The sequence below is a fragment of the Danio rerio genome, chromosome 23 (genome assembly GCF_052040795.2).
Source record: "Danio rerio strain M-AB ecotype USA chromosome 23, GRCz13ab, whole genome shotgun sequence".
NCBI lineage: Eukaryota > Metazoa > Chordata > Actinopteri > Cypriniformes > Danionidae > Danio > Danio rerio.
In genome coordinates, this window is record NC_141043.1 from 29,538,897 (window position 1) to 29,562,544 (window position 23,648).

A 23,648-nucleotide genomic window follows, 5' to 3' on the forward strand; every position below is an offset into this window, starting at 1 on the left:
ACAAGATCATTTTAAATAAATGTCAAAACCTGCTCATGATCCTTTGTTAAAAAAATAACGTTTTAAAGAACAGCATTTATATCAATTATAAATATTTTATACATTCTTTTAAAAACTTTGTACTTTAAAAAAACAGTGGTTAATGTATATTTTTATTCATTAAAAATATATTGTAGTAGAATTTATTCCACATACTTCACAACAAAATGCACACATTTTCATTACAACTTCAAGAAAACAATACCTACTGCAAAACTAGGACATCAAGAATGATAACAAATAGTGTAACTATGAAGTTCTAAATAATCCAACTGAAAGAATAACGATATAGATGAACAATATTAATGATTCACCTTCAGAACATTTTTTCTATGTGATGAACATAAACCCTCCCCAGACAATTTATTAAAACGATTAGCACATTTTAAAAAAACAAGCAGCATTGCTGAAAACCTCATTTACTTCCAATTGATCTACTTTGAATTTGCAGTTTAATAGATCGTTATTGTTGGCTGATGTGAAAACAAATACAGTTGTCTTTTTGTGAACGGATCCTTATATGTACTTACCCAGGTATATGTTGCCCTTGGTATTCACCATGATGCTTTTGCCTTGTGATTGTCCTCGTTGGACAGATCCTCCATCAATCTGAAGATAGCCATGCTTACCGGTTCTGTTCAAGACACATAATGAACACTCTCAATTATTTTTCCCATGGCCTTTTACTATGTATGAATTGACTGGAGTGGTAAGTCTTTACCGGACTGCAGTGATCTTGTGCCACTGTCTGTCATTGACAGGCTCTCCGGACACGATCTGAGCTTCTCCACTGCCCAGCTGATAACTATCAGAGAAAAACAACAGCACATCAGGACAAAACATTGATCCAGACACTGAAACAGAGATGCAATGATTTTAACCAGATCATTCTAGATGCCGTCATATATAGTATCTTACGCACATGTGGTTTATTAGTGTGCAAAAGAGATCCATTACGCACCTAAACACAAGATGTCCATTTTTTAAACCGAGACTTATAAAGTCCTTTCCCTTGCCTTGATCTCCAAGTTCCTGTAAAATATGATATTTTTACTGAAAATTTGAAGGGGAAATCAGAATTTTACTAGGAAATATGGATGAAAAACACAGACATGACAGCATGTTAGATATACATCATGTGTGTGTATAGCAGTACTTCTATTCTTGAATTAATCCCACAGTAATTATAAAAAAAAAATAAATCAAACATTCAAACATCTTGACTATGACAAACAAGCTGTAAAATAAACAGTATATAATACAAAGAAAAGTCAATATGATTTTTTTATTCTTTTAAACGGTCTGCTTATAAAAACAGATGTTTATAAAATAAAGTCTGTTGTTCATTAATGTTGCATATTGATCATGTGAAAAGTGAAATCTGTTAATCATTTGATTAAAATGATTATAAAATAATTACAAATAATAAATGTATTAATTGTCACTTTTGATCAGTTTTCTGCAAACTTGAAGTATTTTTCAATTTAATCAATTAATCAATCAATCAATCAATCAATCAATCAATCAATCAATCAATCAATCAATCAATCAATTCCATCCATTGATGAGCCTAAACATTTGTAGGTAATATATCTTGATTAAAATATCAATTTGAACAAAGTTCATGTAATATTTTTGATTAATTGATCAAAATTGTGACAATGTACTACAAACAAATTATCCAGAAATTATTCTTTAAAAATAAAAATAAAATTGGAAATGCTAGAACTGGTTCCTGTAAGTTTAAGGTACACTTTGTAGTACTATTATGTATTTAAATGCACAACCTTCATGTTTGTTGTTATTAGAAGGATCACTATCTATGTTTCCATACAAAAATGCGAAATAACTTTAAGCGCAACATTGGATTATCGCATAAAAGATGTGCAAACAAAGCAGCGTTTCCATCCAACAACTCAAAAAGAACAAAATAGTCACTTCCTGATTAACTGGCGCCAAATATCAACAGTAAAAACAGAATTTGCTGTGGTAGGAGAAGCTGCATCAATCTTTTCTCTATTTAAAAAAATGGCTTGCAGACGTGAAACGCAGTGATGGTGCGGTGATGTTTGAAGGCGTGAGACACAGAGGACAGACACGTTTGATTCTGGAGGTAAATAATAATATAACAACACTAATACTGAAACTGTTAAGGCACTTTAGAATGACCAAAACAAGATTTCAGATGTTTTACAATGTGCTCAGCCTGCTGGTTTGTTTATTCACACACATTATAATCTCTAATAACAAAATCACATGACTTTTTAATGCGCATACTGGAATTTGTTTGGTAAAATTGTTTCCATTCTAGTTTATGTGCATCTTATTGTATAAAAAGTTTATTCTACTCAGTTATGCGCATATATTATTTATGCACATTTTCAAAACTTATGCGCAAATGAGCATTAAATTGGTGGATGGAAACGGAGCTATTACATATGCAAAGCAGCCTAGTAGGTATTTTTAATTTGTCTCACATTTAGTCTGAAGGTAACAATTAAAATTGTCTGAGGGCCAAATAACCTGTTTTGTTCCCTATTTGTGAAAAGTGCCAAGTGAATGTGATAAATGCCTGAAGAGTTACAAGTGTATTGACTGAACAAGTGGAAAACAAGTGATGAAAATGCAAACATGAGCCTAAAAAAACCTTTGAAATCAAGCAAAATACATGCAAAAAAACTTCAAACGTACTGTACATACTGTACATGTATAATGCTACTGCATACTGAGATGATAATGATATGATCATGCTAATGCAGACATAATTTTGTGTTTTCCATCGTTTTCTGCTTGTGAAGAGTGAATACCTTTATATTAGCATGCTTCTTATGGAGGTTTAGAGCACCTGCAGACTCCTGAGGAGGATGAAGGTGAGTTAGGCAGGCAAACATGCAGTGCAGCCAAAAAAAAAAAAGGGTGAGTGTGAGGAACAAATGCATATCGATCAACAATCCAGCTCCAAGCAAACTCATTTGACTCAGTTTAGTGAATTGAGGCTGAATATGAAATGTAAAACATGTCAGTTCCATATCAGTTACGCATGATCAAAATGCGAGTGTATATGAAGTGTCCAAAATAAACATTTATAAGCAGATTTAAAAGATATGCACTGAACAGGACATTTTACAGTATACTGTACAGACATATTTGTGCCTAAAAATAGTTATCTTGGACTCTAAATGTGTGTGTCATGGGAAGACAAGGGCACACATTTGTACAAACATACCACTCCCTGCCACAGGATGAGGCCGTCCTTTGAGGCAGTGTTGATCTCTAACTCAATGGTCTCTGGAGAGTCAGGAGCACTGCAACAAGTCAAACAGTCATTAATGCAACCAGAAAATATCCAAACACACATTTTATTGCTAAACTTGACAGCATCCATTTAAGTTCAAAGTTAAAAGTTAAAGGAACACTCTATTTTATTGGAAATAGGCTATTTTATTTTATTGGAAATAGGCTCATTTTACAAGTCCCCTGGAGTTTGACCATTTTTGAATCCAATTAGTCCATCTATGGATCTGGTGGGAGCATTTTTAGATTAGCCTATCATAGCATTAATAATTGAATCAGATTAGACCATTAGCGTCTCACTCAAAAAACAAAAACAAACCAAAAAAAAATTTTTCAAAACAGGAGTCTTGATAATGTTCCTATTTATAGTTTGGCTCTTTTTTAATTACATCCTATACTAAGACTGACAGATTTTGAAAAAGCTGCCATTTCGTAGCCTGATATAGCTGAAGCAGGCATAATGATATTACACATACCTACAGTACCTAGCTGGGGGGTTGTTGCTAGATCACAGGGCCACGCACAGGGGGGTGGCCAGAGCCACTGCCCCTTTACCCTCATTTGCTGAGGTGCCCCTGTATCCCCCCCCCCCCTAATTTATGTAATTTATTAAATTTCCCATTTATTGTATTTTTATCAGCGTCTACCACCACCTTAATCCTAAACTTAACCGTCACAGTAATGTAAAAACAGTAGTTGTACAGAGTATTACTTATGCTATCTATTACAATATTTAATAAATTGTATTTTTTAACGTCTACCCCCACCCCAACTGTCATAGTAACGTAAAAATATTAATTATTGTTATACAATGTTATAAAAAATGCTGCTATATTAATGTGCATATTGCACTTCCGGTCGGCCGGGTATGCGATCTAGACTTTACCTAGCTGGGGAATATTTTCAGGTGCTACATGATAACATAGTCCCTGCTTCTGCCATGGTACAGCAGCAAAGGTCCTTGACCTTTCACTTTTCACAGGGCGGACTTAACCAATATGTGAGATAAGCAGTCACTTATGGAATTACGGGGCCCCGACCAATGCTAAGAAGCCTATTTTAATCATATACTATTTTTTTGTACATTTATATGCTGTAAAATCTGTCTAGAACTATTAAGATTTAAACCTTAATTCTTTCTTTTCAAAAGCAAGGGTCCCCATGAATAGTGGAACGTTCCTTCCGTGCTGCAATCTAATCACAAATATATTGCTTTGGGCACCCAGATCACTAGGTCCACCCCTGTCCATAACTAACTTTTATCAAGAAATTTGTGTTTTTTACTATGTGGTCACAGTATCTCAAGCAAAGTATCGAATCACAAAACCTAACAATAGGATGGACACAATGTTTCCTTTTCTTTTTTGAAACAGAGATATGAACAAAACAATGTTTGAAGACTTCATTTAGTAGTGCCCATCCCACACAATGGATTAGTTTATATGCATTGTTGCATTTGTTGAGCATGGTTTCTGATTGTGACATTTTTTTTGAAAAAAGAACACACAAAAAACATGAATATGAAAGTTTTAGAACGAGTGTGCAAAGAGTGTGCCCTCACCTTCGTGGGAACATAGGTTTTGGAAGTGCCAGATATCCATTGTCATGGAAATATGCGGAATATTCGATAGGAGAGTCTGCAAAACAGAAACCAAAATTAAATGCCAACTCTCTGTATTATAGTGCCACCCTGTGGACTGTCACGAAACAAACAAAAAAATAAAAAATAAAAAATGAGTGGAATATAAACAGCACTGACACCCGAATACAAAGCATTGATATGGAGGACGAAACCTGCCAAAACGATAAATAAATAAATATAAATTAAAAAAATGTAAATTCTTAATAATAAATAAAAATGTATTCTTTTATTTATGCAGGTATTTGTGTATATATTTATTAATTTACTTGCATTTTTATTAATTTACTATTTTATTTATTCAGGAATTTATGTATTTATTGTATTTATTGATTCATTAATTTTTTATTTGCAAATTTATTTATTTATTGTTTTATTTATGCAGGAATTTGAGTATTTATTTATTTGTTTTATTTATTGTTTGATTTATCCAGTAATTAGTGTATATAATTATTTATTTATTTGCATATTTATTTATTTACTGCTTTATTTATGCAGGAATTTGAGCATTTATTTATTCATTTATATGCACATTTATTTATTTACAGTTTTATTTATGCAGGAATATGTGTATTTATTCATTCATTTATTTGCGTATTTATTTTTTATTTATACAGGAATTTGAGTGTTTATTTATTCATTTATTTGCATATTTATTTATTTACAGTTTGTTCATAAAGGAATATGTGTATTTATTCATTCATTTATTCATTAATTAGCGTATTTATTATTATTATTTTTATTTATACAGGAATTTGTGTATTTATTTTTTTATTGATACAGGAATTTGTGTATTTATTTATTCATTTATTTATTTGCGTATTTATTTATTTATTTATTGTTTTAGCAGGTTTCGTCCTCCATACATTGATATCGATTCATCAGATTTAGAAGTGATTCAAATGCATGACCCCAAAGAACAGGCTTGTTGCATTGTGAGAAATCAACAATCCATCAAGAGCAATTCAAAAACATTAAAATCCAACACGCATTTCATTTATCTCCACAAGATAATGAACGCAAATAGACATTGCTCTTAAGGTAACATTCCCATTTGTACAACATTGCACATTCCGCTCAAATTAAGCATTCTCTTGAACCATGTAATAAACGTCGGGCAATTACAAACAAGTGCTTACCACCAAGTGCTTCATGCTGAGGGTTTCCAGTCGTAAAACTCACCTGTCGGGTCAGCTCAAGTGTACAAGTGAAGGACGTTCGGTGGTTAGTAACCAAAAAAACGTGTTTGTTGACAGTGTGAGCACATTTTGTTTTAACGGACGCTGCTGTATGTGAAAATGGCAGTGCGGAAAATAGGATGTTGATTGTTTCGCAAAAGAGAAAGGAGGTTTTATGCGATAGAGATCAGATGTCGAATTAAAACTGCAGCGAGAGGTTGAGTGACTGACCGGACAGGACGCTTCAGGAGAATTTTATGTGTCTGATCACTTTTGACAAAATTGCAAATGAAGACATAAAATTCCCCTTCAACGTAACACTTAAAACTTCACAGTAAGGACACAGTAAGCAATTATAAGTGCAGATCATTCATTTCCACAGCGCATTATTTCAGGGATCTATTTACGAGGCTCCAATATCAAAACTCTTTTCTAAATTGTTTTTATTTTATTTAGTGTTTACACTTTTAGAGATGTCAAACATCCCTTAAATATTCAAAATCAATCAAAAGTTTTGGGGTCGGAAAGATATTGCATTTTGAAAAGTCTTATGCCCATCAAAGTAGAATTGTTTTTGATGATTAATATGGAACAAAAAGTCATTACATTGTTTATAGATATTAAAACATTTTAAAATGTATTTTATTCTTTTAATAGTCACTATTTGCATTGTATTGTTGAACTCATTCTCCAATACATCAAAAATAATTCACTCCATAAATAATTTGATCAATGTTTTAAAGTAAACTTTAAAAGACTTATCAATTTGATTCTTTGAGAGAATATCTTACTGACCCCAAGTATTTCAATATCAAATACATTTGAAAAAAGTACATCAATATTAATAGTTTTCAGGTAAAAATAACTCAACATCCTTAAAACTGTTTTCATATTCATGCATATAACAAGCAAAGTTAAGTTTACCCTCATTTACCCTATCAAGAAATAAAAGAAAAAGCTCACTTTTATGGAGATTAAACCTTTGAACAAGAACAACTAAAATCCCTAAAATGTTTTAGGCTTGTAAGATATTTTTTTAAAGTTCAATTCAATTCAGCATTATTTGTATAGCGCTTTTACAATGTAGATTGTGTCAAAGCAGCTTCACATAAATGGTCATAGTAACTGGAACAGTGTGGTTCAGACTTATAACTATCAAAGTGACTTATAACTATCAAAGTAGAATTTATTTGTTAAATTTTTTTTTTTTGCATTTTAGTTTTACATTTATATTATATTTTAAAAAGTAATTTATTTGATTAATAATTATTAATACAGTGAGATTCAGTTATACATATTCGTTACACATATTATATATATATATATATATATATATATATATATATATATATATATATAAAGAGAGAGAGAGAGAGAGAGAGAGAGAGAGAGAGAGAGAGAGAGAGAGAGAGAGAGAGAGAGAGAGAGAGAGAGAGAGAGAGAGATTTCCCAAATGACGTTTAACAGAGCAAGGATTTTTTTTTTTTTTAACAGTATGTATGATATTTTTTTTCATCTGGAGTAAGTCTTATTTGTTTTATTTTGGCTAAAATAAAAGCAGTTATTATTTTTTAAAAACCATTTTAATACAACTTAAATAATTACCCTAACCTACCATTTAAATGTCACTTTAAGCTGTATAGAAGTGTTTTGAAAAATATCTAGTAAAATATTATTTACTGTCGTCAGGGCAAAGATAAAATAAATCAGTTATTGGAAATGAGTTATTAAAACTAATAGGCTTATGAAATGTGTTGAAAACAGGGGGGCTAATAATTCAACTGTAATTGTAAAAGTTATTTTTTAAATTAGGTGTAAAGTTATAAATATAATTGTCAAAAAAATTAAATTAGGCACAATTCGTTGAAATTTAAAGCTTAAAACAAACAAACAAACAAAACTAATTGTCAATAATGTCTGAAAACAGTATTTTTGTACGCTCTTTTCCCAGAAGCGAAATCTTGCTATAAAGATGTTGAGTAACTTTTATTAAGATACATTCATAATCAAGATCTCCTACAAATTAAATTTAATCAACAACGATAAATAAATATTAGTTTGCTTCTGCTTATAAAAGCTCAGTAAACAGACCCCTGAAATGCACGTCTTCCTGTTTTCTTCTTCATCATTTTGGCACAGCAGTAGTTTGTATCGGTGGGTGTTAGGCGGGCTGCGGGGCCCTGAGGAGGAGGAAGATGTTCTCCTCTTGTTAGTGACGAGCGAGTCAGGCAGACTGTAATTCATACTGTACCATTTCCCCCACTACCCTCCAAACTCCACATGGCCTCGCTGAAGCTGGACTCCTGCCCTGTGTGTGTGGGATACAGCGGTGAGATTCAGTCACACGTGGCCTCTTTCACCCGCTAAAACGCTACCGATGAAGCCATGGCGGGTTATTGAGAATGGATAGTTAGTTTCCTACAGTATGGTGCTTTATGATGAATCACTTACAGCTGCGGTTCGGTACAACGCAATGGAACTACAGAGAAATGCTTTTATTTCCTTAGAGAAAGAGAGTGAATTCTGGAAAATGATAAATGAGGCAAACTGGGACCAATATATTAGTATTAGGGATAATAAGGCAGTTTAAATTCATATTGTAGGAATATTGGGTTTAGGTAGCTGTGTGTTTGTCTCCATACTTCTGAAATGATGTAATTTAAGGTTATTTAAATGTAAAACAGAAGTATAGAGCGGATGTTATTGTTAACTAAAAGTAAAACTCAGGGTTTCTACAGGCTTGATCAGGTCACATTTAAGACTTTTTAAGACCTTTTAAAGACCATTTTAAAATCAAAATAAATTTAATTTCAGACTTGCACAAGGCTAAATGCTAAAAATTTTTGAATGGTCAGGATAAAACTTTTTTAAAAAGCATTAAAAACAAATGTTATTGTAACGAAGATAATCAAACATTATTAATAAATAAAGACAGTTAATAAATAAAAGTTTCTTAAGACTTGAAATATATTGTTAGTGATTATAGGTGTTGGCCCGATAGGGTATAGCTTTACATGGACATATGAAAATTAAGACCCATTTAAAATTATGTAAGACCTGCAACACAATGTTTTTAGTGGATTTAAGACTTCTGTAGGTCTAAAATTTTGTTTTGAAATTTAAGACATTTTAAGACCCTGCAGATACCCTGAAAACTATTAAAGTATAAATAATAGATGAAATGTCGTAAACTAAAATACTACTGTATATATATACAGTTATTGAAATAACTCAAAGTAAAACTGGTGCTTATATTATTGAAACTATTTTAAAAAATAAAGTAAAACAATATGTAAGATATTAAAGTATAATTCAACTAAAAATAAAGAAAAAACTCGCGCTTAATTGGAATTATTGCAGAAACCCATATCTCGAAGGAATAGTTAAATAAATAAGAATAAATACTGTTTTATTAATTAATAAATAAATAATTTTTTTTCAGAATATTTGCACTTAAAGTTCTTTCGAAACCTTTATGAGCCTTTTTACTGTTAAACACAAAGGTACATATTTTGAAGAATGTTAGGAACCGGTAACCATTGACTTCTATAATAGGAAACACAAATACTAATGATGTCAATGTTTCCAACATTTTAAAAATAGGTTCTTTTGGGTTTTTAAGAGACTCAAGCAGGCTTATAACAAGTTAAGGGTGAGTAAAATAATAGTCCATTTTGGGCGAAAAACTATTAAACTGTTTTTCTTTAAAAAAAAAAAAACTATCAAACTGGCTAAACTTACAATGAAAAGTAGACATATACTGTACACGGCAATGGAAAAAATTGGTCTTCTTGAAAACTGGGTTCACCAACTAATGATTTCTTAACTCTGTTTGAGACATTGCTCTCCTTGGTACTGTGTTGTTTTAAAAATTAACACTCTAAATGACGATTCTTATTTTAAATTGGGAAGAAATTTCATTAGTATGTTACAGAGTAATATACTCTGTAACTGGCTATTTGGATCATAAAATATATATTTAACGGTCTCTAATGGATTTTTTGTTATGGTTAATACAAAAATAAATGGTAAGAAATGTCATTATTAGCTTACAGAGTAATATACTTTGTAACCGCCTATTTGGGTTGTAGAATAAATGTATAACTGTATCTGTTTGATGTTTTGTCATGGCTAATAAGAATGGAAATGTGCATTAACTCTTTAAGCTTATTCAGCTATCATCTTCGGGCATGTTTCTTCCAAAAATGACCCTATTTTTGTGAGATTTATTAACTGGCACCATTCTCACCTTATCAAGCTTCAAGTCCTTAATAATAAAGTTAATGAATAGATAGAAAAAGCTGAAAACTGCGTACAAAGGAATAGAAACATACAATAAAGTCACAAACCATTTGTAAAGCATGATAAAGTTGTGAACTGACCTTTCTCACAGTGTCGGCCTGAATATCCTGCAGGACACACACAGTGGTTGTTCACACAGCTGCCTCCATTCTGGCACTGGGACGAGTGTCGACAGGACTCCTTCACTATTTCACAACGGTCACCTGACAAACACCAAGCAGGAAATTATAGATACTATACTATAAATCTAAACTAAACCATTAATTCTTAGAATAAAAGAAAATGATGTATTGAGGATTTTCAAAGCCTTTCAAAGGAAACAAATAAACTTCCCTTCAAACTTTTAAGTAAAGAAAAGTAAACAAGCTTTTATCATTTTTTTAATTAGACTAAACTAGTAAACAGTAGTGCTAAACTAACAATATTAAAATATAGCAAACTACATTTTATACATTAAACTATCCTGTCATCAATTATTTTCCCCATTAAAATATTAGTAATAATTTATTATTATTAAGTATCCACAGATGCTTTAATATAGTTTGGAAAAAAAGTTATAGTGATTCTGTTCTAAAAATATATATTTTAGTAGTTTTGTGTGTGTGTGTATTTTAAGTATCTATATTTCTATTCATTTCTAGTTCACATTCTATTTATTATTAGGTATTTTAATTTTAAGTTAAAATAAATTCAATTCAAATGAGCAATAGGTTCTAGGCAAATAAAAATATAATGCTGAGATTTGTTTCAACCTTTAACGATAAATGTTTTTTAATAATTATTTTATATCAATAAACAAAAAATATATTAGTTTCATGGTTTTAATTTTATAATAATTATAACTAATAACCTTTATAAATAAACTATATAAATCCATGTGTGCAGTTTTTTTGTGGTCAATTAATATAAAACAGCAATAGAATTAGCATTTAATTGGCTATATTTTCAAATTGTTTCTTTTATAAAACATGGCAAATTGGATATTTAAGTCATAACCCGCTTCATATGATAAAAATGAAAAACAGTACCATTCATTGGCCTACACCAACAGTATCACCCAGAAAATTAGAATATATCCTGTAACAGTGAGTTGGTTAATGGACTCACCTTCATAGCCCTCAGCGCAGAAACACTGGTACTCATATTCAGCAGTGGCCATACAGGTGCCAGCGTGCAGGCAAGGCCTGCGGTCACACGGGCTGTCATCATTACACTGGCTGATGGCTCTGCTCTCAGTAAAGCTGTATGACAGGTCCACTTTCTTTCCATTGATGAACACCTGGAAGTAAAAAAGATTTATTATAGAAACCAAGACTGTCAATATGACTATAATAGATGTTTATATTACAATAAGGTTCTATTAGTTAATGTTAGCCAACCAAACTGAACTAAACTTCATCTCTGAAAACTAGACTGACTGTTTCAATTTACTAGAACTTCTAAGTTAAGCTTGATTTGACTCAATCTACATTGTAAAACAGCTATAGAAATAAAGATTAATTGAACTAAATAGCTACTGATCATTGTTCAACATTTACCAATGCATTGTTAAAATCAAAGTTTTGCTTGTTACCATTAGCTAATCCACTGTCAACACAAACAAAGAAATACTGAGTTTATTTTCAGTAACCAGTGTAATAAATGCCTTGTTTATTTTTTTTATGTTAGTAAATATATTACCTACTAACAAATATAATAAAACTACAAGTAAATGTATTACTAGTAAATATAATAACATTAACTAATGCAAACTAATTGTAAATAAAATATCAAAAGTAAAACAAATAATATATAGAGTGATCAACATGTACGAGTACACCCCTAACAAATATCTCAATGAAGCCAAATCTGGAGCTTATCTTAGTACACCTAAATTAGTACACCAAAATTTATGTTACAATATGGTAAAATATTAAATGAAAAATGTAAAAAAAAAAAAAGCTAAATTTAAGAGAAACAAAAAAACTTATAAAATTCGGTTGACATATTGTAGTTTTACTTTTTTTTCTCAATATTTCACATGAATCTAAATGTATTGTCTTTCTACTTCTATAGATGTTCGGTGACTAAAATACTATTTTACATATATATTGAAATTACCCAAAGATGACTAAATGAATTTTGGGGGTGAATTATCACTGTTATATAAATAAAGTGATAAAATACTTAATTTTATGTTGTTGCTTTTTCTAATTTTGTTTTATTTTAATAAAAAAAGAATAGGAAGTTAAAAAATAAGGCTCTAAATGAGAAACTAAATCTGCCAGTAGGTGGCGATAATGTCTAACAACTGGGTCAATGCATTCAATTAAGGCAGGCCTAAACTTTTCAGCTTGTGACCCCCAAATAACAATGTCAGTGACTGGCGACCCCTAATATCCTCTAAGGTGGTTATGAATATACAAACGCAAAACGGCTTGCACACACTAATAGGCCCAAGTCTATTCTTTGTTTAATTTTCGAGAATGCCGCTCGGAGGTCAACCTCCATGTTCAGTTCTGGCCTGTATTTAATTTTAATGTATGTGAGTGGCGTAAAGGTGTCAGAACGTTTACCCTGGTGCCATGAAATCAATCTGCTGCATCTGACCCTATTGCTGTGTCTCTAATCTAACGTAATGAGACCACAAGGGTGGCAATCCAATGGGGAAAAAATGTAGCTTATGGATAAAATATGCTCATTCTAATAATTTCATTAAAAATATATATTTTTGGAAATCACCAAATAACCCAACCTGAACATATAAAATCAGTATAACATTTGTACTTAGAACTACTCTGGAGTGACTCAGGATGTGATATTGAAGTGATATTGAACTTATTGCTTGTTTAACATTGCATAGCATATATCATATGACACAACTATTAAACAAAAACTTGACATATCTGTTTCTTTCATGACAAATAACTGACAAGTTCAATCAATAGCCTAAAATCATGACTGCAGGTAAGAATACGATGTAAACACTAGATTGTGCAGACGAGACTCTGACCTCTCCTATGCATCCATCAAACAGCATGCTGACGTTGGCGGGTTTGGGCAAGATGTCCATGCTGGGAACTCCTCCCAGATACATTGGTGTGTGGATATTAAGGCCCTGGGCTTTGCCTGGAGAAGATCTAGTGATTTCTTTTGCATGGTCCACCGTCAAAGACCCGTCTTTATTGAGGCGTTCAGCCACCACACGATGCCACTGATCAAGAGACACAGGCTCCTGACTGCGCAGAACAGCTTGACCTGAGCCAATAGAAACAAACATGTATTGCTTGAGCTGGTGGGATTAAAGGAACTATAGACTATTTTGAGGGTTTCCATAGCTTCCAAGAATCCAGAAAGCTCGACATATAGATACATTTTTTAATGACAGCTGTTTTAACATTAATTATGACAGAATCCACTCATGTTAGAGTTCTGAAACAGTTTGATGACAAGCAGGAACTGTTCATGGAACAATGATAGTGTCATATTGAAATGGTCTATAATGAAAACAATTTTAGATAGGTTTGATCAAATGTTTTTAATCTGTTAGATTACATATGATCCTAGTGTGAGAAACCCCCAATGTTCAAGGGCATCTATATAGTTTATTAGAATATGTCCAAATTTGTAATGTATTTTTGTAGTTACATTATGTATGAATTTATTTTTATGTACTTGCATGCACTAGCAAGGTAATGAATTATTATTTGTATTTAATTTAATTTAAATTTAAATGTAAACTTTTTTTTAATCATTTGATTAATCCTATAAAAAATTATTAGCTCACTTATTCCAATTTTCATTGATTTGTTTCTTTGGTTTACAGGATGTATTTAATTACTGTAACAAATCCCACTTTTAATTTTTATGTTTCCATTTTTAATCTATTTACACATTCATTCACGAAATTAATAAATTTCTATTAATAAATTAATATTAATGGAAATTTACACATTCATCCATGAAATTAATAAATTTCCATACATTTTTTGAATATTACATTTTTGGTATCAACATTTCTCAAAACATCTTCTTATTGTGTTTAACAGAGGAAAGTAACTTACAGATTTTTGGAACAAGTGGAGGATTTCTGGTTGAACTACACCTAAGTATCCTTAGAAAAACAGTAGATTGTGATTTGTTGTCCATCAGAATTCTCACCTGTGCCAAGCTCATATCTGAACTCGACATGGCCATTCACCATAGACACCGCCACAAAGTCCTCCACTTTCATCTTTTTACCACCGCTGAAGAACATCAGGCCATCTGGATCCATGGGCTTGAACTCCATCTCAATGCGGAGGTCATTGTGAATATTAGTGAGAGGAGGATATGCGATATAAGAGTCTTCTCCGTCAAACAGTGGTGTCGTTATTAGAGTACCTGAGAAAGTCATGAAGAATAATAGTCAGAGCCAAAGGTGACCTTAAAATATACATACACACATACACACACACACACACAGATATATATATATATATATATATATATATATATATATATATATATATATATATATATATATATATATATATATATATATATATATCATTTAAATGTTATTGGATATTGAGTTTTACCATCCATGCACTTGTTTCCAGACTTGCCCAAGTGGCAGCGACAGTCGTAGCCCAAACCACTGGGCCGGTTAATGCAGGTGGCATCAGGTCCACAGGCCTCTGTCGAGACAATGAGCAATAATGAAGCGTGCTGCTGATTTGACAAATCTGGACTGTGATTTTTACAGAGTCTGACCTGTGTGGCAGTGCAAGGACGAGTGATGCTGACAATTGCTCCCAGTGAATCCTCTCTTGCAAGTGCATTTGTAGAGGCTGGCCACAGAGTCCTCACACGTGCCGTCGTTCTGACAAAACACACTTTATTTTAGATGACTGCTTTTCACAGGGCAGTAATGACAAATGCACATAATAGTGGCTGTAAGTTATGCCCTTCACCATTTGTTCAAACAGACTGATGTTCTGTTGATGTACATTTTCTCCCATGTAAGATTAGAGCTTGGAGATTTTTTCACATGATTTGTGTTCCTTTTTTCTTTTTCATTTTCTGATAATATAATTAATCAAGCTTATTGAGAACTGAGAAGTAGAATGACAAAAACTAATATAGGGAAAACCAATGAAATAGATATTTAGTTTTTTATTATAATTGTTTACATGTTTATTTACCGTTATCAGAATGAAAGTACAATGTGCTTTCAGATATATATATATATATACATATATATATATATATATATATATATATATATATATGTATATATATATATATGTATATATATATATATATATATATATATATATATATATATATATATATATATATATATATATTAATTATATAGACATAATATAATTTTGAAAAGAATGTGAAATGGGTTACAGTCCGAGTGTACTACAAAAATCACATCATAACAATAATAGCAAATAGATTAACTAAAATCAAAGCAAAATAATAATAAAACAATTATAATAATCCAAAAAAAAAAGTCAATAAATCAATAGATAGATGGAGGTAAAGAAACATCATGCCACGATTTAATAAATATAAAACACTATGCTGGAATCAAATATTCTATATATAGTAAAATAAAAGCCATATGATTTAATGTTTCAAATTTTATTTTATATACATATTCATTTCCCACAGATGGGTTGCAGCTGGAAGGCCATCCGTGGTGTAAAACATATGCTGGATAAGTTGGTGGTTCATTCCGCTGTGGCGACCCCAGATTAATAAAGGGACTAAGCCGAAAAGAAAAAGAATGAATGTATATATTTTAATGATAAACCCTTGTTATGTGTCATTCATAGTAAACCAATCTGTTATTTGTATACAGTAATATTTCTTTGTTTTTTGCAAAGTGCATAGTATATGGAGAGGTAGTTAGGGCTCTTATGTGAAAAGGGCCGTCACCTGCGTTGGGACTCTGTGTTGTTGTGAAAGGCATTGGAAGATATAGAAAATAAAAGGAGAGTTTAACTGACGAGTTATAAACAGTTGTATTTTCTGTTATAACTAACCTGACATGGGCGATCCTTGCAGGTGGGACAATTCGAAACTCCAGTGGAACTTTTATCAAGATCCTTGAAAATGACCTCATCGCCTTGGATAATTAGCTGTTTGATACAGCCTTAAAGAAATACAAAAACACAGTAAAAAAAAAAAAAACTCACTCTATTGATAATAATTGCACAACGATATATTTGTTGACCCTTAATAACAAAAAAAAAAAACCCATATGCCACATAATAATATGATGGTTTTCTCACCAACAAAGCCAGTTTTGAGGCCTGCAGTTTTAGCAAGCAAGCTGTAGTTTGGATAACCACCAACAAAAAGCTCCTCGTTTAGATCCAGGCCCTTGAATTTTCCCTGCTCGGACATAAAGCATCTCACATTTAGTTAACTGCTATGAAGCCATCATTTAACAGTTTATTAAGGTGAAATCGTAGAAATGGAAAGAGGAATATACACCTGTGAGGTACCGTTTACAGGAGCTTGACCATCCACAACCAGAGAGCCCTGAGTCTGATTCCTGTACAGGTGAACTGTGTGAAACTCGCCTAGTTTTATGGGTGTAGGGTAACGAATAGTTGCCATCCCAGAGCCCACATCAAACCTGCAAAAGAAAAATGTGTACAAAAATAAATCTGTTGGCGCTAATAGCCTTGTTTTGCAGTGAGCAGACATCGTGCTCTGGGCATCCTGAGGTAGAGTGCAAGAGATCAATACCCCTCTCTCTCTCTGAGTTTGCATCCTGTTTAATATACTGTTCTATCCTAATAAAGGTAAAACACCCCCCCCCCTCTCTCCTTCAGGTTGTTATGACATAAAATACCTGAATTCAGGGCGTCCTCCTAGCAACCCAAATGATATGAAGTCAGCGCCTGTGGTCTTCTTTTGTCCATTGTAAATGATCATACCTGGATATGAAAAAAAAAAAAGTTAAGTCCATTGATGGTACTCACTTTCTTAACCATGGATCCCAAAGCCATTTTCTGTCATTTTAAGCTGGAAGTAAAGCAGCATGCTGAGGGAGAAGCTGTTGCCATGTTCAGCATCTCTCAAAGCCAATCACTGTCAATGCAAGCCACATGCATGGGCTCATGCCATGACTCTGCAATATCTCCACCAAATGGGCATATTAAGATTACCAAGCAGACCAGTGGCTCTCAAATAATTGGTTAGGACTAAAAAATAAACCACTGTACTGCCACAGTGTTAGATCTCCATATAAGATCTAATCGAAGCAAAACCTTTTGAGGACCACTGGTACACATCATGCCCTCTGGGTTATTAATGAGCATTTCACAGTCACAGATAAGCTTGCTCAAAATAAAGTTTCTGTGTTAATTCATGTAAGATGCACATCATGTAATTACCATATCATATTTGAAATTTGTTAGGTGATCAAACTCCTAAACTTAGTTTGATGGATATAAGTTTTGTTTTAATGTACTAAAATATATTTGCTAAATTCACTGAGAAATAGACATATAGAAACACATACACACTTATATATATATACACAGTATATACTGTAGTTACATTAAGATTCATTATGCAATGGAAAGCTCATCTTACACTATACATATCATTTACACTACAATGATCTAACACCGGGTAAAAGTTAATCTGTAAAAACATAAAATTACTATAAATCCCTTGATGCTACAATACTTTAATTACAAGTAAAAAGTTAAACTCAACAAATCATTAAATCTGTGTTTTTAGATTAAAATGTGGGGCCTACATTCTCTTGTAATATCTAAAAGAACTGATTTTAGTTGTCATAGAAATGTTAAAGTCTTTATTATACTAAAATGCAGAAACATATAGTATTGTATATGTCACTACAATGTATAGTAGCTGCAGTTGGTTGATGATTCCATTCCTGCATCATGCTGCAACCAATTCAATGAAAAGCAGAAGTGCCTTGATGAACATATAATGAACATGCCTTGTATGTTCATAAGAGCCCTTCTTAGGGGCCAGTGAGAGTGTGCTGAGCTAACATCTCAGACACTCTCAGGTAAGCAAGCAGACTCACCGGCATACAAAATCAGCCCTTCATACCACAGAGAGGTGAAGGAGGGTAAAGAACAAAAACAATCATTGAGTTCACATACAGGAAACAAACATGTAAAAGGACTAAAAAACACCATCAAATACAGTGTTCTCCTAATATAGTAGCCTACATTCCTTTCGAACTGACAGTTCACCTAAATTTAAACTCATGTCAAGATGTCAAACCTGTATAGCTTACTTTCTTCTGTGGAACAAACAAACAAAACATTTTTTCAAGCTTCAAAAATTTTGAGTTTTCTGTACCACAGTAGAAAGAAGTCATACATGTTTGAAATGACATACAGTGAAAGTGAGTAAAAAAAAAGGAGAAATAAAAAAAAAATTTAGTAAACAAAGTTAACAGTTCAAGTTACCAAACTCATAAACAAGTCAAGTGTGTTTAAAGGTGCTTTGCTTCAGTGAAGCGTCCTGCAGTTTTAAGGGTTCTTACCATCAACATTGTCCGGCCTGAAGGTAATTTTGATGCTGAAAGCCTTGTAGGAGTTTTTGATGGTGGGCAGTGTAAGGTATGAGAGGGGCTCTTGAGTGAAGTAGGGCATCACTCTTTCTGGAAGACCACATGAAAACCGACTGAATGTTAAACAGGCAAGCAACACAACATCTCTGAAATGTTTCAGATTTGCTTTTTAAATAGCATTTCACAAAAATCACAAAATGATATCTCGAAATAATAATTATAATAATTGAACAATAATTTGCTGAGTGTGTTTTTGTGTTTGGTTGGTTTAGACCTATCATGGATAAACGGAACACTAAAACCACCAGTAGTGTGTTAACAAGTCTCTGTTTGAATGAGCAAATTCAAAACTGCCGATTTATTTAGAACCGAAACAAAGATCACTGACTCAAATAATTAATTCAGAAACAGATTAATTCAACAAAAAGAAAAGAAAATTTTCCTGAAATTTAACTTACTAAAATGGAAAAAAGAAAAAACAAACATTTCACTCAAGTTAGAAGCTACTAACCATGAACATTGAGTCTGGTGAAGGCCTCAACTTTCCCTTGTTTGTTAGCAGCTGTACACACATATGTTCCTGCATCTGATTCAGTCACAACCGGCACTGTCAGTGCATGGCCATCCTGTCTGCATTTAGGGGGCAAGTCATTCTCCACCTGCAGGACGTACACAAAAGTGGTTAACACTTTGTTCATACAAACAGAACTGTTTTGTAAACATATGATTTCATTTCATTTAGGTCAAATTTATCCACAAAATGTACGGTTACCTTTGACCATGTAATGGTTGGCACTGGGTACCCAGAAGCGATGCATGGCAGGACAGCATCAGAGCCAATTGTGACTTCCTTTGACTCAGGCAGTGCAGCAATCTGAGGCAAGGCTAGAAAATGTACAGAGGGCAGTTATATTTGAAGAACATCCCTTTAATATGTTGCATTTAATGCAACTAAGTACAAAACTCCACTTCTAGAAAACACTGAGCTTGATGTCTATTTTATAGGTGTCAATTTTTAATTCCCATCCACTTTTTTAGCAGCATTCTGGGAATGTTTTCTTAAAAGCATTTACAAATACCATCATTAAAGCTTCATAAGTCATTAACTGAGGCCATTTATAACATGAATCAAAAATGACTAACTTTCAGTTGGAGAAAAAAAGTCTTTGAAAAATGTAATGTAAACACCTTCTGCAAAATCAATAAAAACCCTACTCAGTTACATCAATTGCAGTGCTCCATGACAGTGGGAGGAAAAAATCTCTTGTCATGCTTTACTTGTTGTGACTCTGGTGCAAGGTTCTCTACCGTATCATGGGTAATTTAGTTTTTCTAAATGAATTCAGCGCTTAAACACAATCGTTTTAAAAATTAGGTTGAATTAACACAAACAGATCGGTTATACAATCAATTGCACACTCTCAGAACTCAAAACAAGTGTGTCTTTAAAAAGATTATCAGTTGTTGTTATAATAATATTTATAATATTTGAGATGTTTTTAGAGATGTTGGTTGTAAAAACGGTGAGGCAGTGGCGCAGTAGGTAGTGCTATCGCCTCACAGCAAGAAGGTCGCTGGCTCGCTGGTTCAAACCTCGGCTCAGTTGGCGTTTCTGTGTGGAGTTTGCATGTTCTCCCTGCCTTCGCTTGGGTTTCCTCCGGGTGCTCCGGTTTCCCCCACAGTCCAAAGACATGTGGTACAGGTGAATTGGGTAGGCTAAATTGTCCGTAGTGTATGAGTGTGTGTGTGAATGTGTGTGTGGATGTTTCCCAGAGATGGGTTGCGGCTGGAAGGGCATCCGCTGCGTAAAAACTTGCTGGATAATTTGGCGCTTTATTCCGCTGTGGCGACCCCGGATTAATAAAGGGACTAAGCCGACAAGAAAATTGATGAATGAAGTTGTAAAAACACAACTGTTGCACTATCTTTGCTGGCCCTGACTCTCTGATTGGTGGAATGTTTTGTGTAGAACTATGGGTAATGTAGTTTTAAATCAAAAATACTAGTTAATACTAATACTACTAATAAAGTAAGATATATTCGTGCAAACCAGATCAAAAAAAGTATTTAATACCAATTTAAAATACATTTCTCCATATGCTGGAAATAAAATGGAGTTTAGACTATTTTAGACTAACCCATCTATTAAAATCAGTGGCAAAAGAATTATCATAAGCATCCTGGATATACAGTAATAACATACTCACACTGGATGTTAAGCACCACATGTGAATGCTCTGAGCCCACGTCATTAGTGGCTGTGCAGCGATACTGTCCGGAATCAGACTCGATCACTTGATCAATCCTCAAGATGTTTCCTCTTATTTCCACATGATCAGGAAGAGGAGCTCCGACTTTACTCCAGCGCACTGTGGGCTCGGGGTCACCAATGGCATGACACTCAAACTCCACAGAGTTTCCCACCATCACCGTCTGCACTGATGTACGCACGTTGATCTTCACTTTGGGAAGAGCTATGAAAACAAAAAGACTAAGTCAGAGGGATTTAAAGATTGGTAACTCGAGAAGCTAATTTTATTTTGGGTATCATAGAGGACCTTGAATGAGGAGTTTGGCGCTGTCCTGAGCCTGTCCAAACTGACTTGTAGCTCTGCAGGTGTAGATTCCCTCATTGCTTTGCTCAAGATTCTCAATTCTGCATGAATAATAACAAACATCACAATTAAAAACACACAGAAAATAATTCAAAGCTTTATATAACACACATACTACACACTTTATTGTGAAATAAAATTAATAACGATATTGGAATAAGTAAATTAACATTTTTTCCTCTGTTTGCCCTCTTTTATTCATTCATTCATTCATTCATTTATTCATTAATTTTTTTGTTGGCTTAGTCCCTTTAGACCTTGTTGCTGTGAGGCAACAGCACTACCTACTGCGCCACTTCTTCGCCCCTTGTCCTCTTTTAACAGCATTAAAATCAACCATTACAAAATTTGTTTTAAAAAAATGAATAAATATTTAATGAAGGGGTAAAAATGCTTCTTTTTTAAGTAAAATAATGCCTTCACTGAATTGAATTTAATTAAGGAATGAATCAATAAGAAAACAATGACTTTAATGACTAAAAAATACATTTTAAACAATAAATAAATATTTAATGCAATATAAAATAAATATGAATGTGTATTTATGTGAATTAATGACTTCAATTCAAATGTTTGGGGTCGGTTAAAACATAAAATTATTATTATTATTTTTTTTAATATTTAAATATTTTTAACTTTTTTTTTTTATAATTATATTTAAGATTTTTAACATTTATTAGACAGGACAGTGGAGAGGGAGACAGATGGAAAGGGAATCAAACTCAACACATTTAATCACCAGGCTATTGGCGTCCACAACATTTTTACAGTTTTTATCTAATAGATTCATCTTATTACACACTGACAGTCTTGATGTTTTGTAGTCAGTCACCTGAGAATCCCGTCTTTAATGTGATGGTTTGGGGGCAGGACTCCTCCCTCCTTCAGCCACTCAATCTGTAGCCCTCCTTTAGCAGCGCAGGTGAACTCAACAGCACTGCCCAGAGCCTTCACCTCCACCTGAGGAGACACTTTCACTGACAGAGAAGCTGCAGAAAACACAGGACAGAGCTCAAGATGAGGAAAAGCGAAAAAGTCTATAGCCAGCCCAACATCTCGAATCAGCAAGACTTTTTTTTTGCTATTCTAGTTAGAAAGGCTGCATTTGGTTTATCAAAAATACAGTCAAAAACAATCAAATACTGTCAAATATTGTTACAATTTAAAACCACTCTATTATTGAACGCAGTTTCAGGTTTAATTTGTGATTTAATGTTAAATTTTCAGCATCAATTCTCAGTACTCAGTCAATTGTCACATGACTTTTTAGAAATCATTATAATATGATGATCTGCTGCTCAAGAAATATTTATTAATACTACATGAATATTATTAGTATCAATGTTAATACATAAAAACTCCCATTCTAAATATACAGTTAAAATCAAAATTATTAGCCCCCCTTTGAACTTTATTTTCTTTTTTGAATATTTCCCAAATGATGTTTAACAGAGCAAGGAAATTTTCACAGTATGTCTGATAATATTTTTTTTTTGTGGAGAAAGTCTCATTTGCTTTATTTTGGCTAGAATAAAAGCAGTTTTTAATTTTTTAAAACAATTTTAAGGACAAAATTATAAGTCCCTTTAAGCTATATTAAACCATCGTTATACAAAAACTTGCCTAATTACCCTAACCTGCCTAGTTAACCTAACTAACCTGGTTAAGCCTTTAAATGTCACTTTAAGCTGTATAGAAGTGTCTTGAAAATATTAAGTTAAATAGGATTTACTGTCATCATGGCAAAGATAAAAGAAATTTAGTTATTAAATGAGTTGTTAAAATTATTTTGTTTAGAAATGTGTTGAAGAAATCTTCTCTCCATTAAACAGAAATTGGGGGGAAAATAAATGGGGCCTAATGGGGGGGGGGGGGGGGGGGGGTTTAATAATTCTGACTTCAACTGTATGTACTTGCATCCATGAAGGATACATTAACTGGTTCAATCGTGAGTAAATTAAAAACATTTTAAATGTTAAATGAATGCTGTTATCTTGAACTTTCTCTTCATCTAAGAATCCTAAATTGTCAAATTT

General features: G+C 32.8%; 1 protein-coding gene across 50 annotated transcripts in view; it reads right to left on the reverse strand.

Annotated features, from left to right (window-relative positions):
* The window catches only part of hspg2 (heparan sulfate proteoglycan 2), a 187,124-nt gene that overhangs the window by 5,090 nt on the left and 158,386 nt on the right, over positions 1-23,648 (reverse strand). For 17 of the 50 annotated variants that reach the window (XM_087307215.1, XM_087307206.1, XM_087307214.1 and 14 more), the window contains 24 exons: positions 22,445-22,601; positions 21,556-21,653; positions 21,205-21,471; positions 19,770-19,882; positions 19,509-19,656; positions 18,971-19,087; positions 18,503-18,520; positions 17,291-17,375; positions 16,927-17,071; positions 16,722-16,824; positions 16,473-16,582; positions 15,187-15,295; positions 15,012-15,110; positions 14,593-14,814; positions 13,445-13,689; positions 11,560-11,731; positions 10,533-10,655; positions 8,402-8,458; positions 4,895-4,970; positions 3,266-3,344; positions 2,847-2,894; positions 1,001-1,071; positions 761-844; positions 570-673 (listed from right to left, as the gene is read on the reverse strand). In XM_087307215.1, the coding sequence (XP_087163341.1) occupies positions 570-673; positions 761-844; positions 1,001-1,071; positions 2,847-2,894; positions 3,266-3,344; positions 4,895-4,970; positions 8,402-8,458; positions 10,533-10,655; positions 11,560-11,731; positions 13,445-13,689; positions 14,593-14,814; positions 15,012-15,110; positions 15,187-15,295; positions 16,473-16,582; positions 16,722-16,824; positions 16,927-17,071; positions 17,291-17,375; positions 18,503-18,520; positions 18,971-19,087; positions 19,509-19,656; positions 19,770-19,882; positions 21,205-21,471; positions 21,556-21,653; positions 22,445-22,601 (2,850 nt within the window). The remainder of the gene's footprint in view (positions 1-569; positions 674-760; positions 845-1,000; positions 1,072-2,846; positions 2,895-3,265; positions 3,345-4,894; positions 4,971-8,401; positions 8,459-10,532; positions 10,656-11,559; positions 11,732-13,444; positions 13,690-14,592; positions 14,815-15,011; positions 15,111-15,186; positions 15,296-16,472; positions 16,583-16,721; positions 16,825-16,926; positions 17,072-17,290; positions 17,376-18,502; positions 18,521-18,970; positions 19,088-19,508; positions 19,657-19,769; positions 19,883-21,204; positions 21,472-21,555; positions 21,654-22,444; positions 22,602-23,648) is intronic. The other 33 variants (XM_087307235.1, XM_087307217.1, XM_087307216.1 and 30 more) reach the window with 7 other exon arrangements.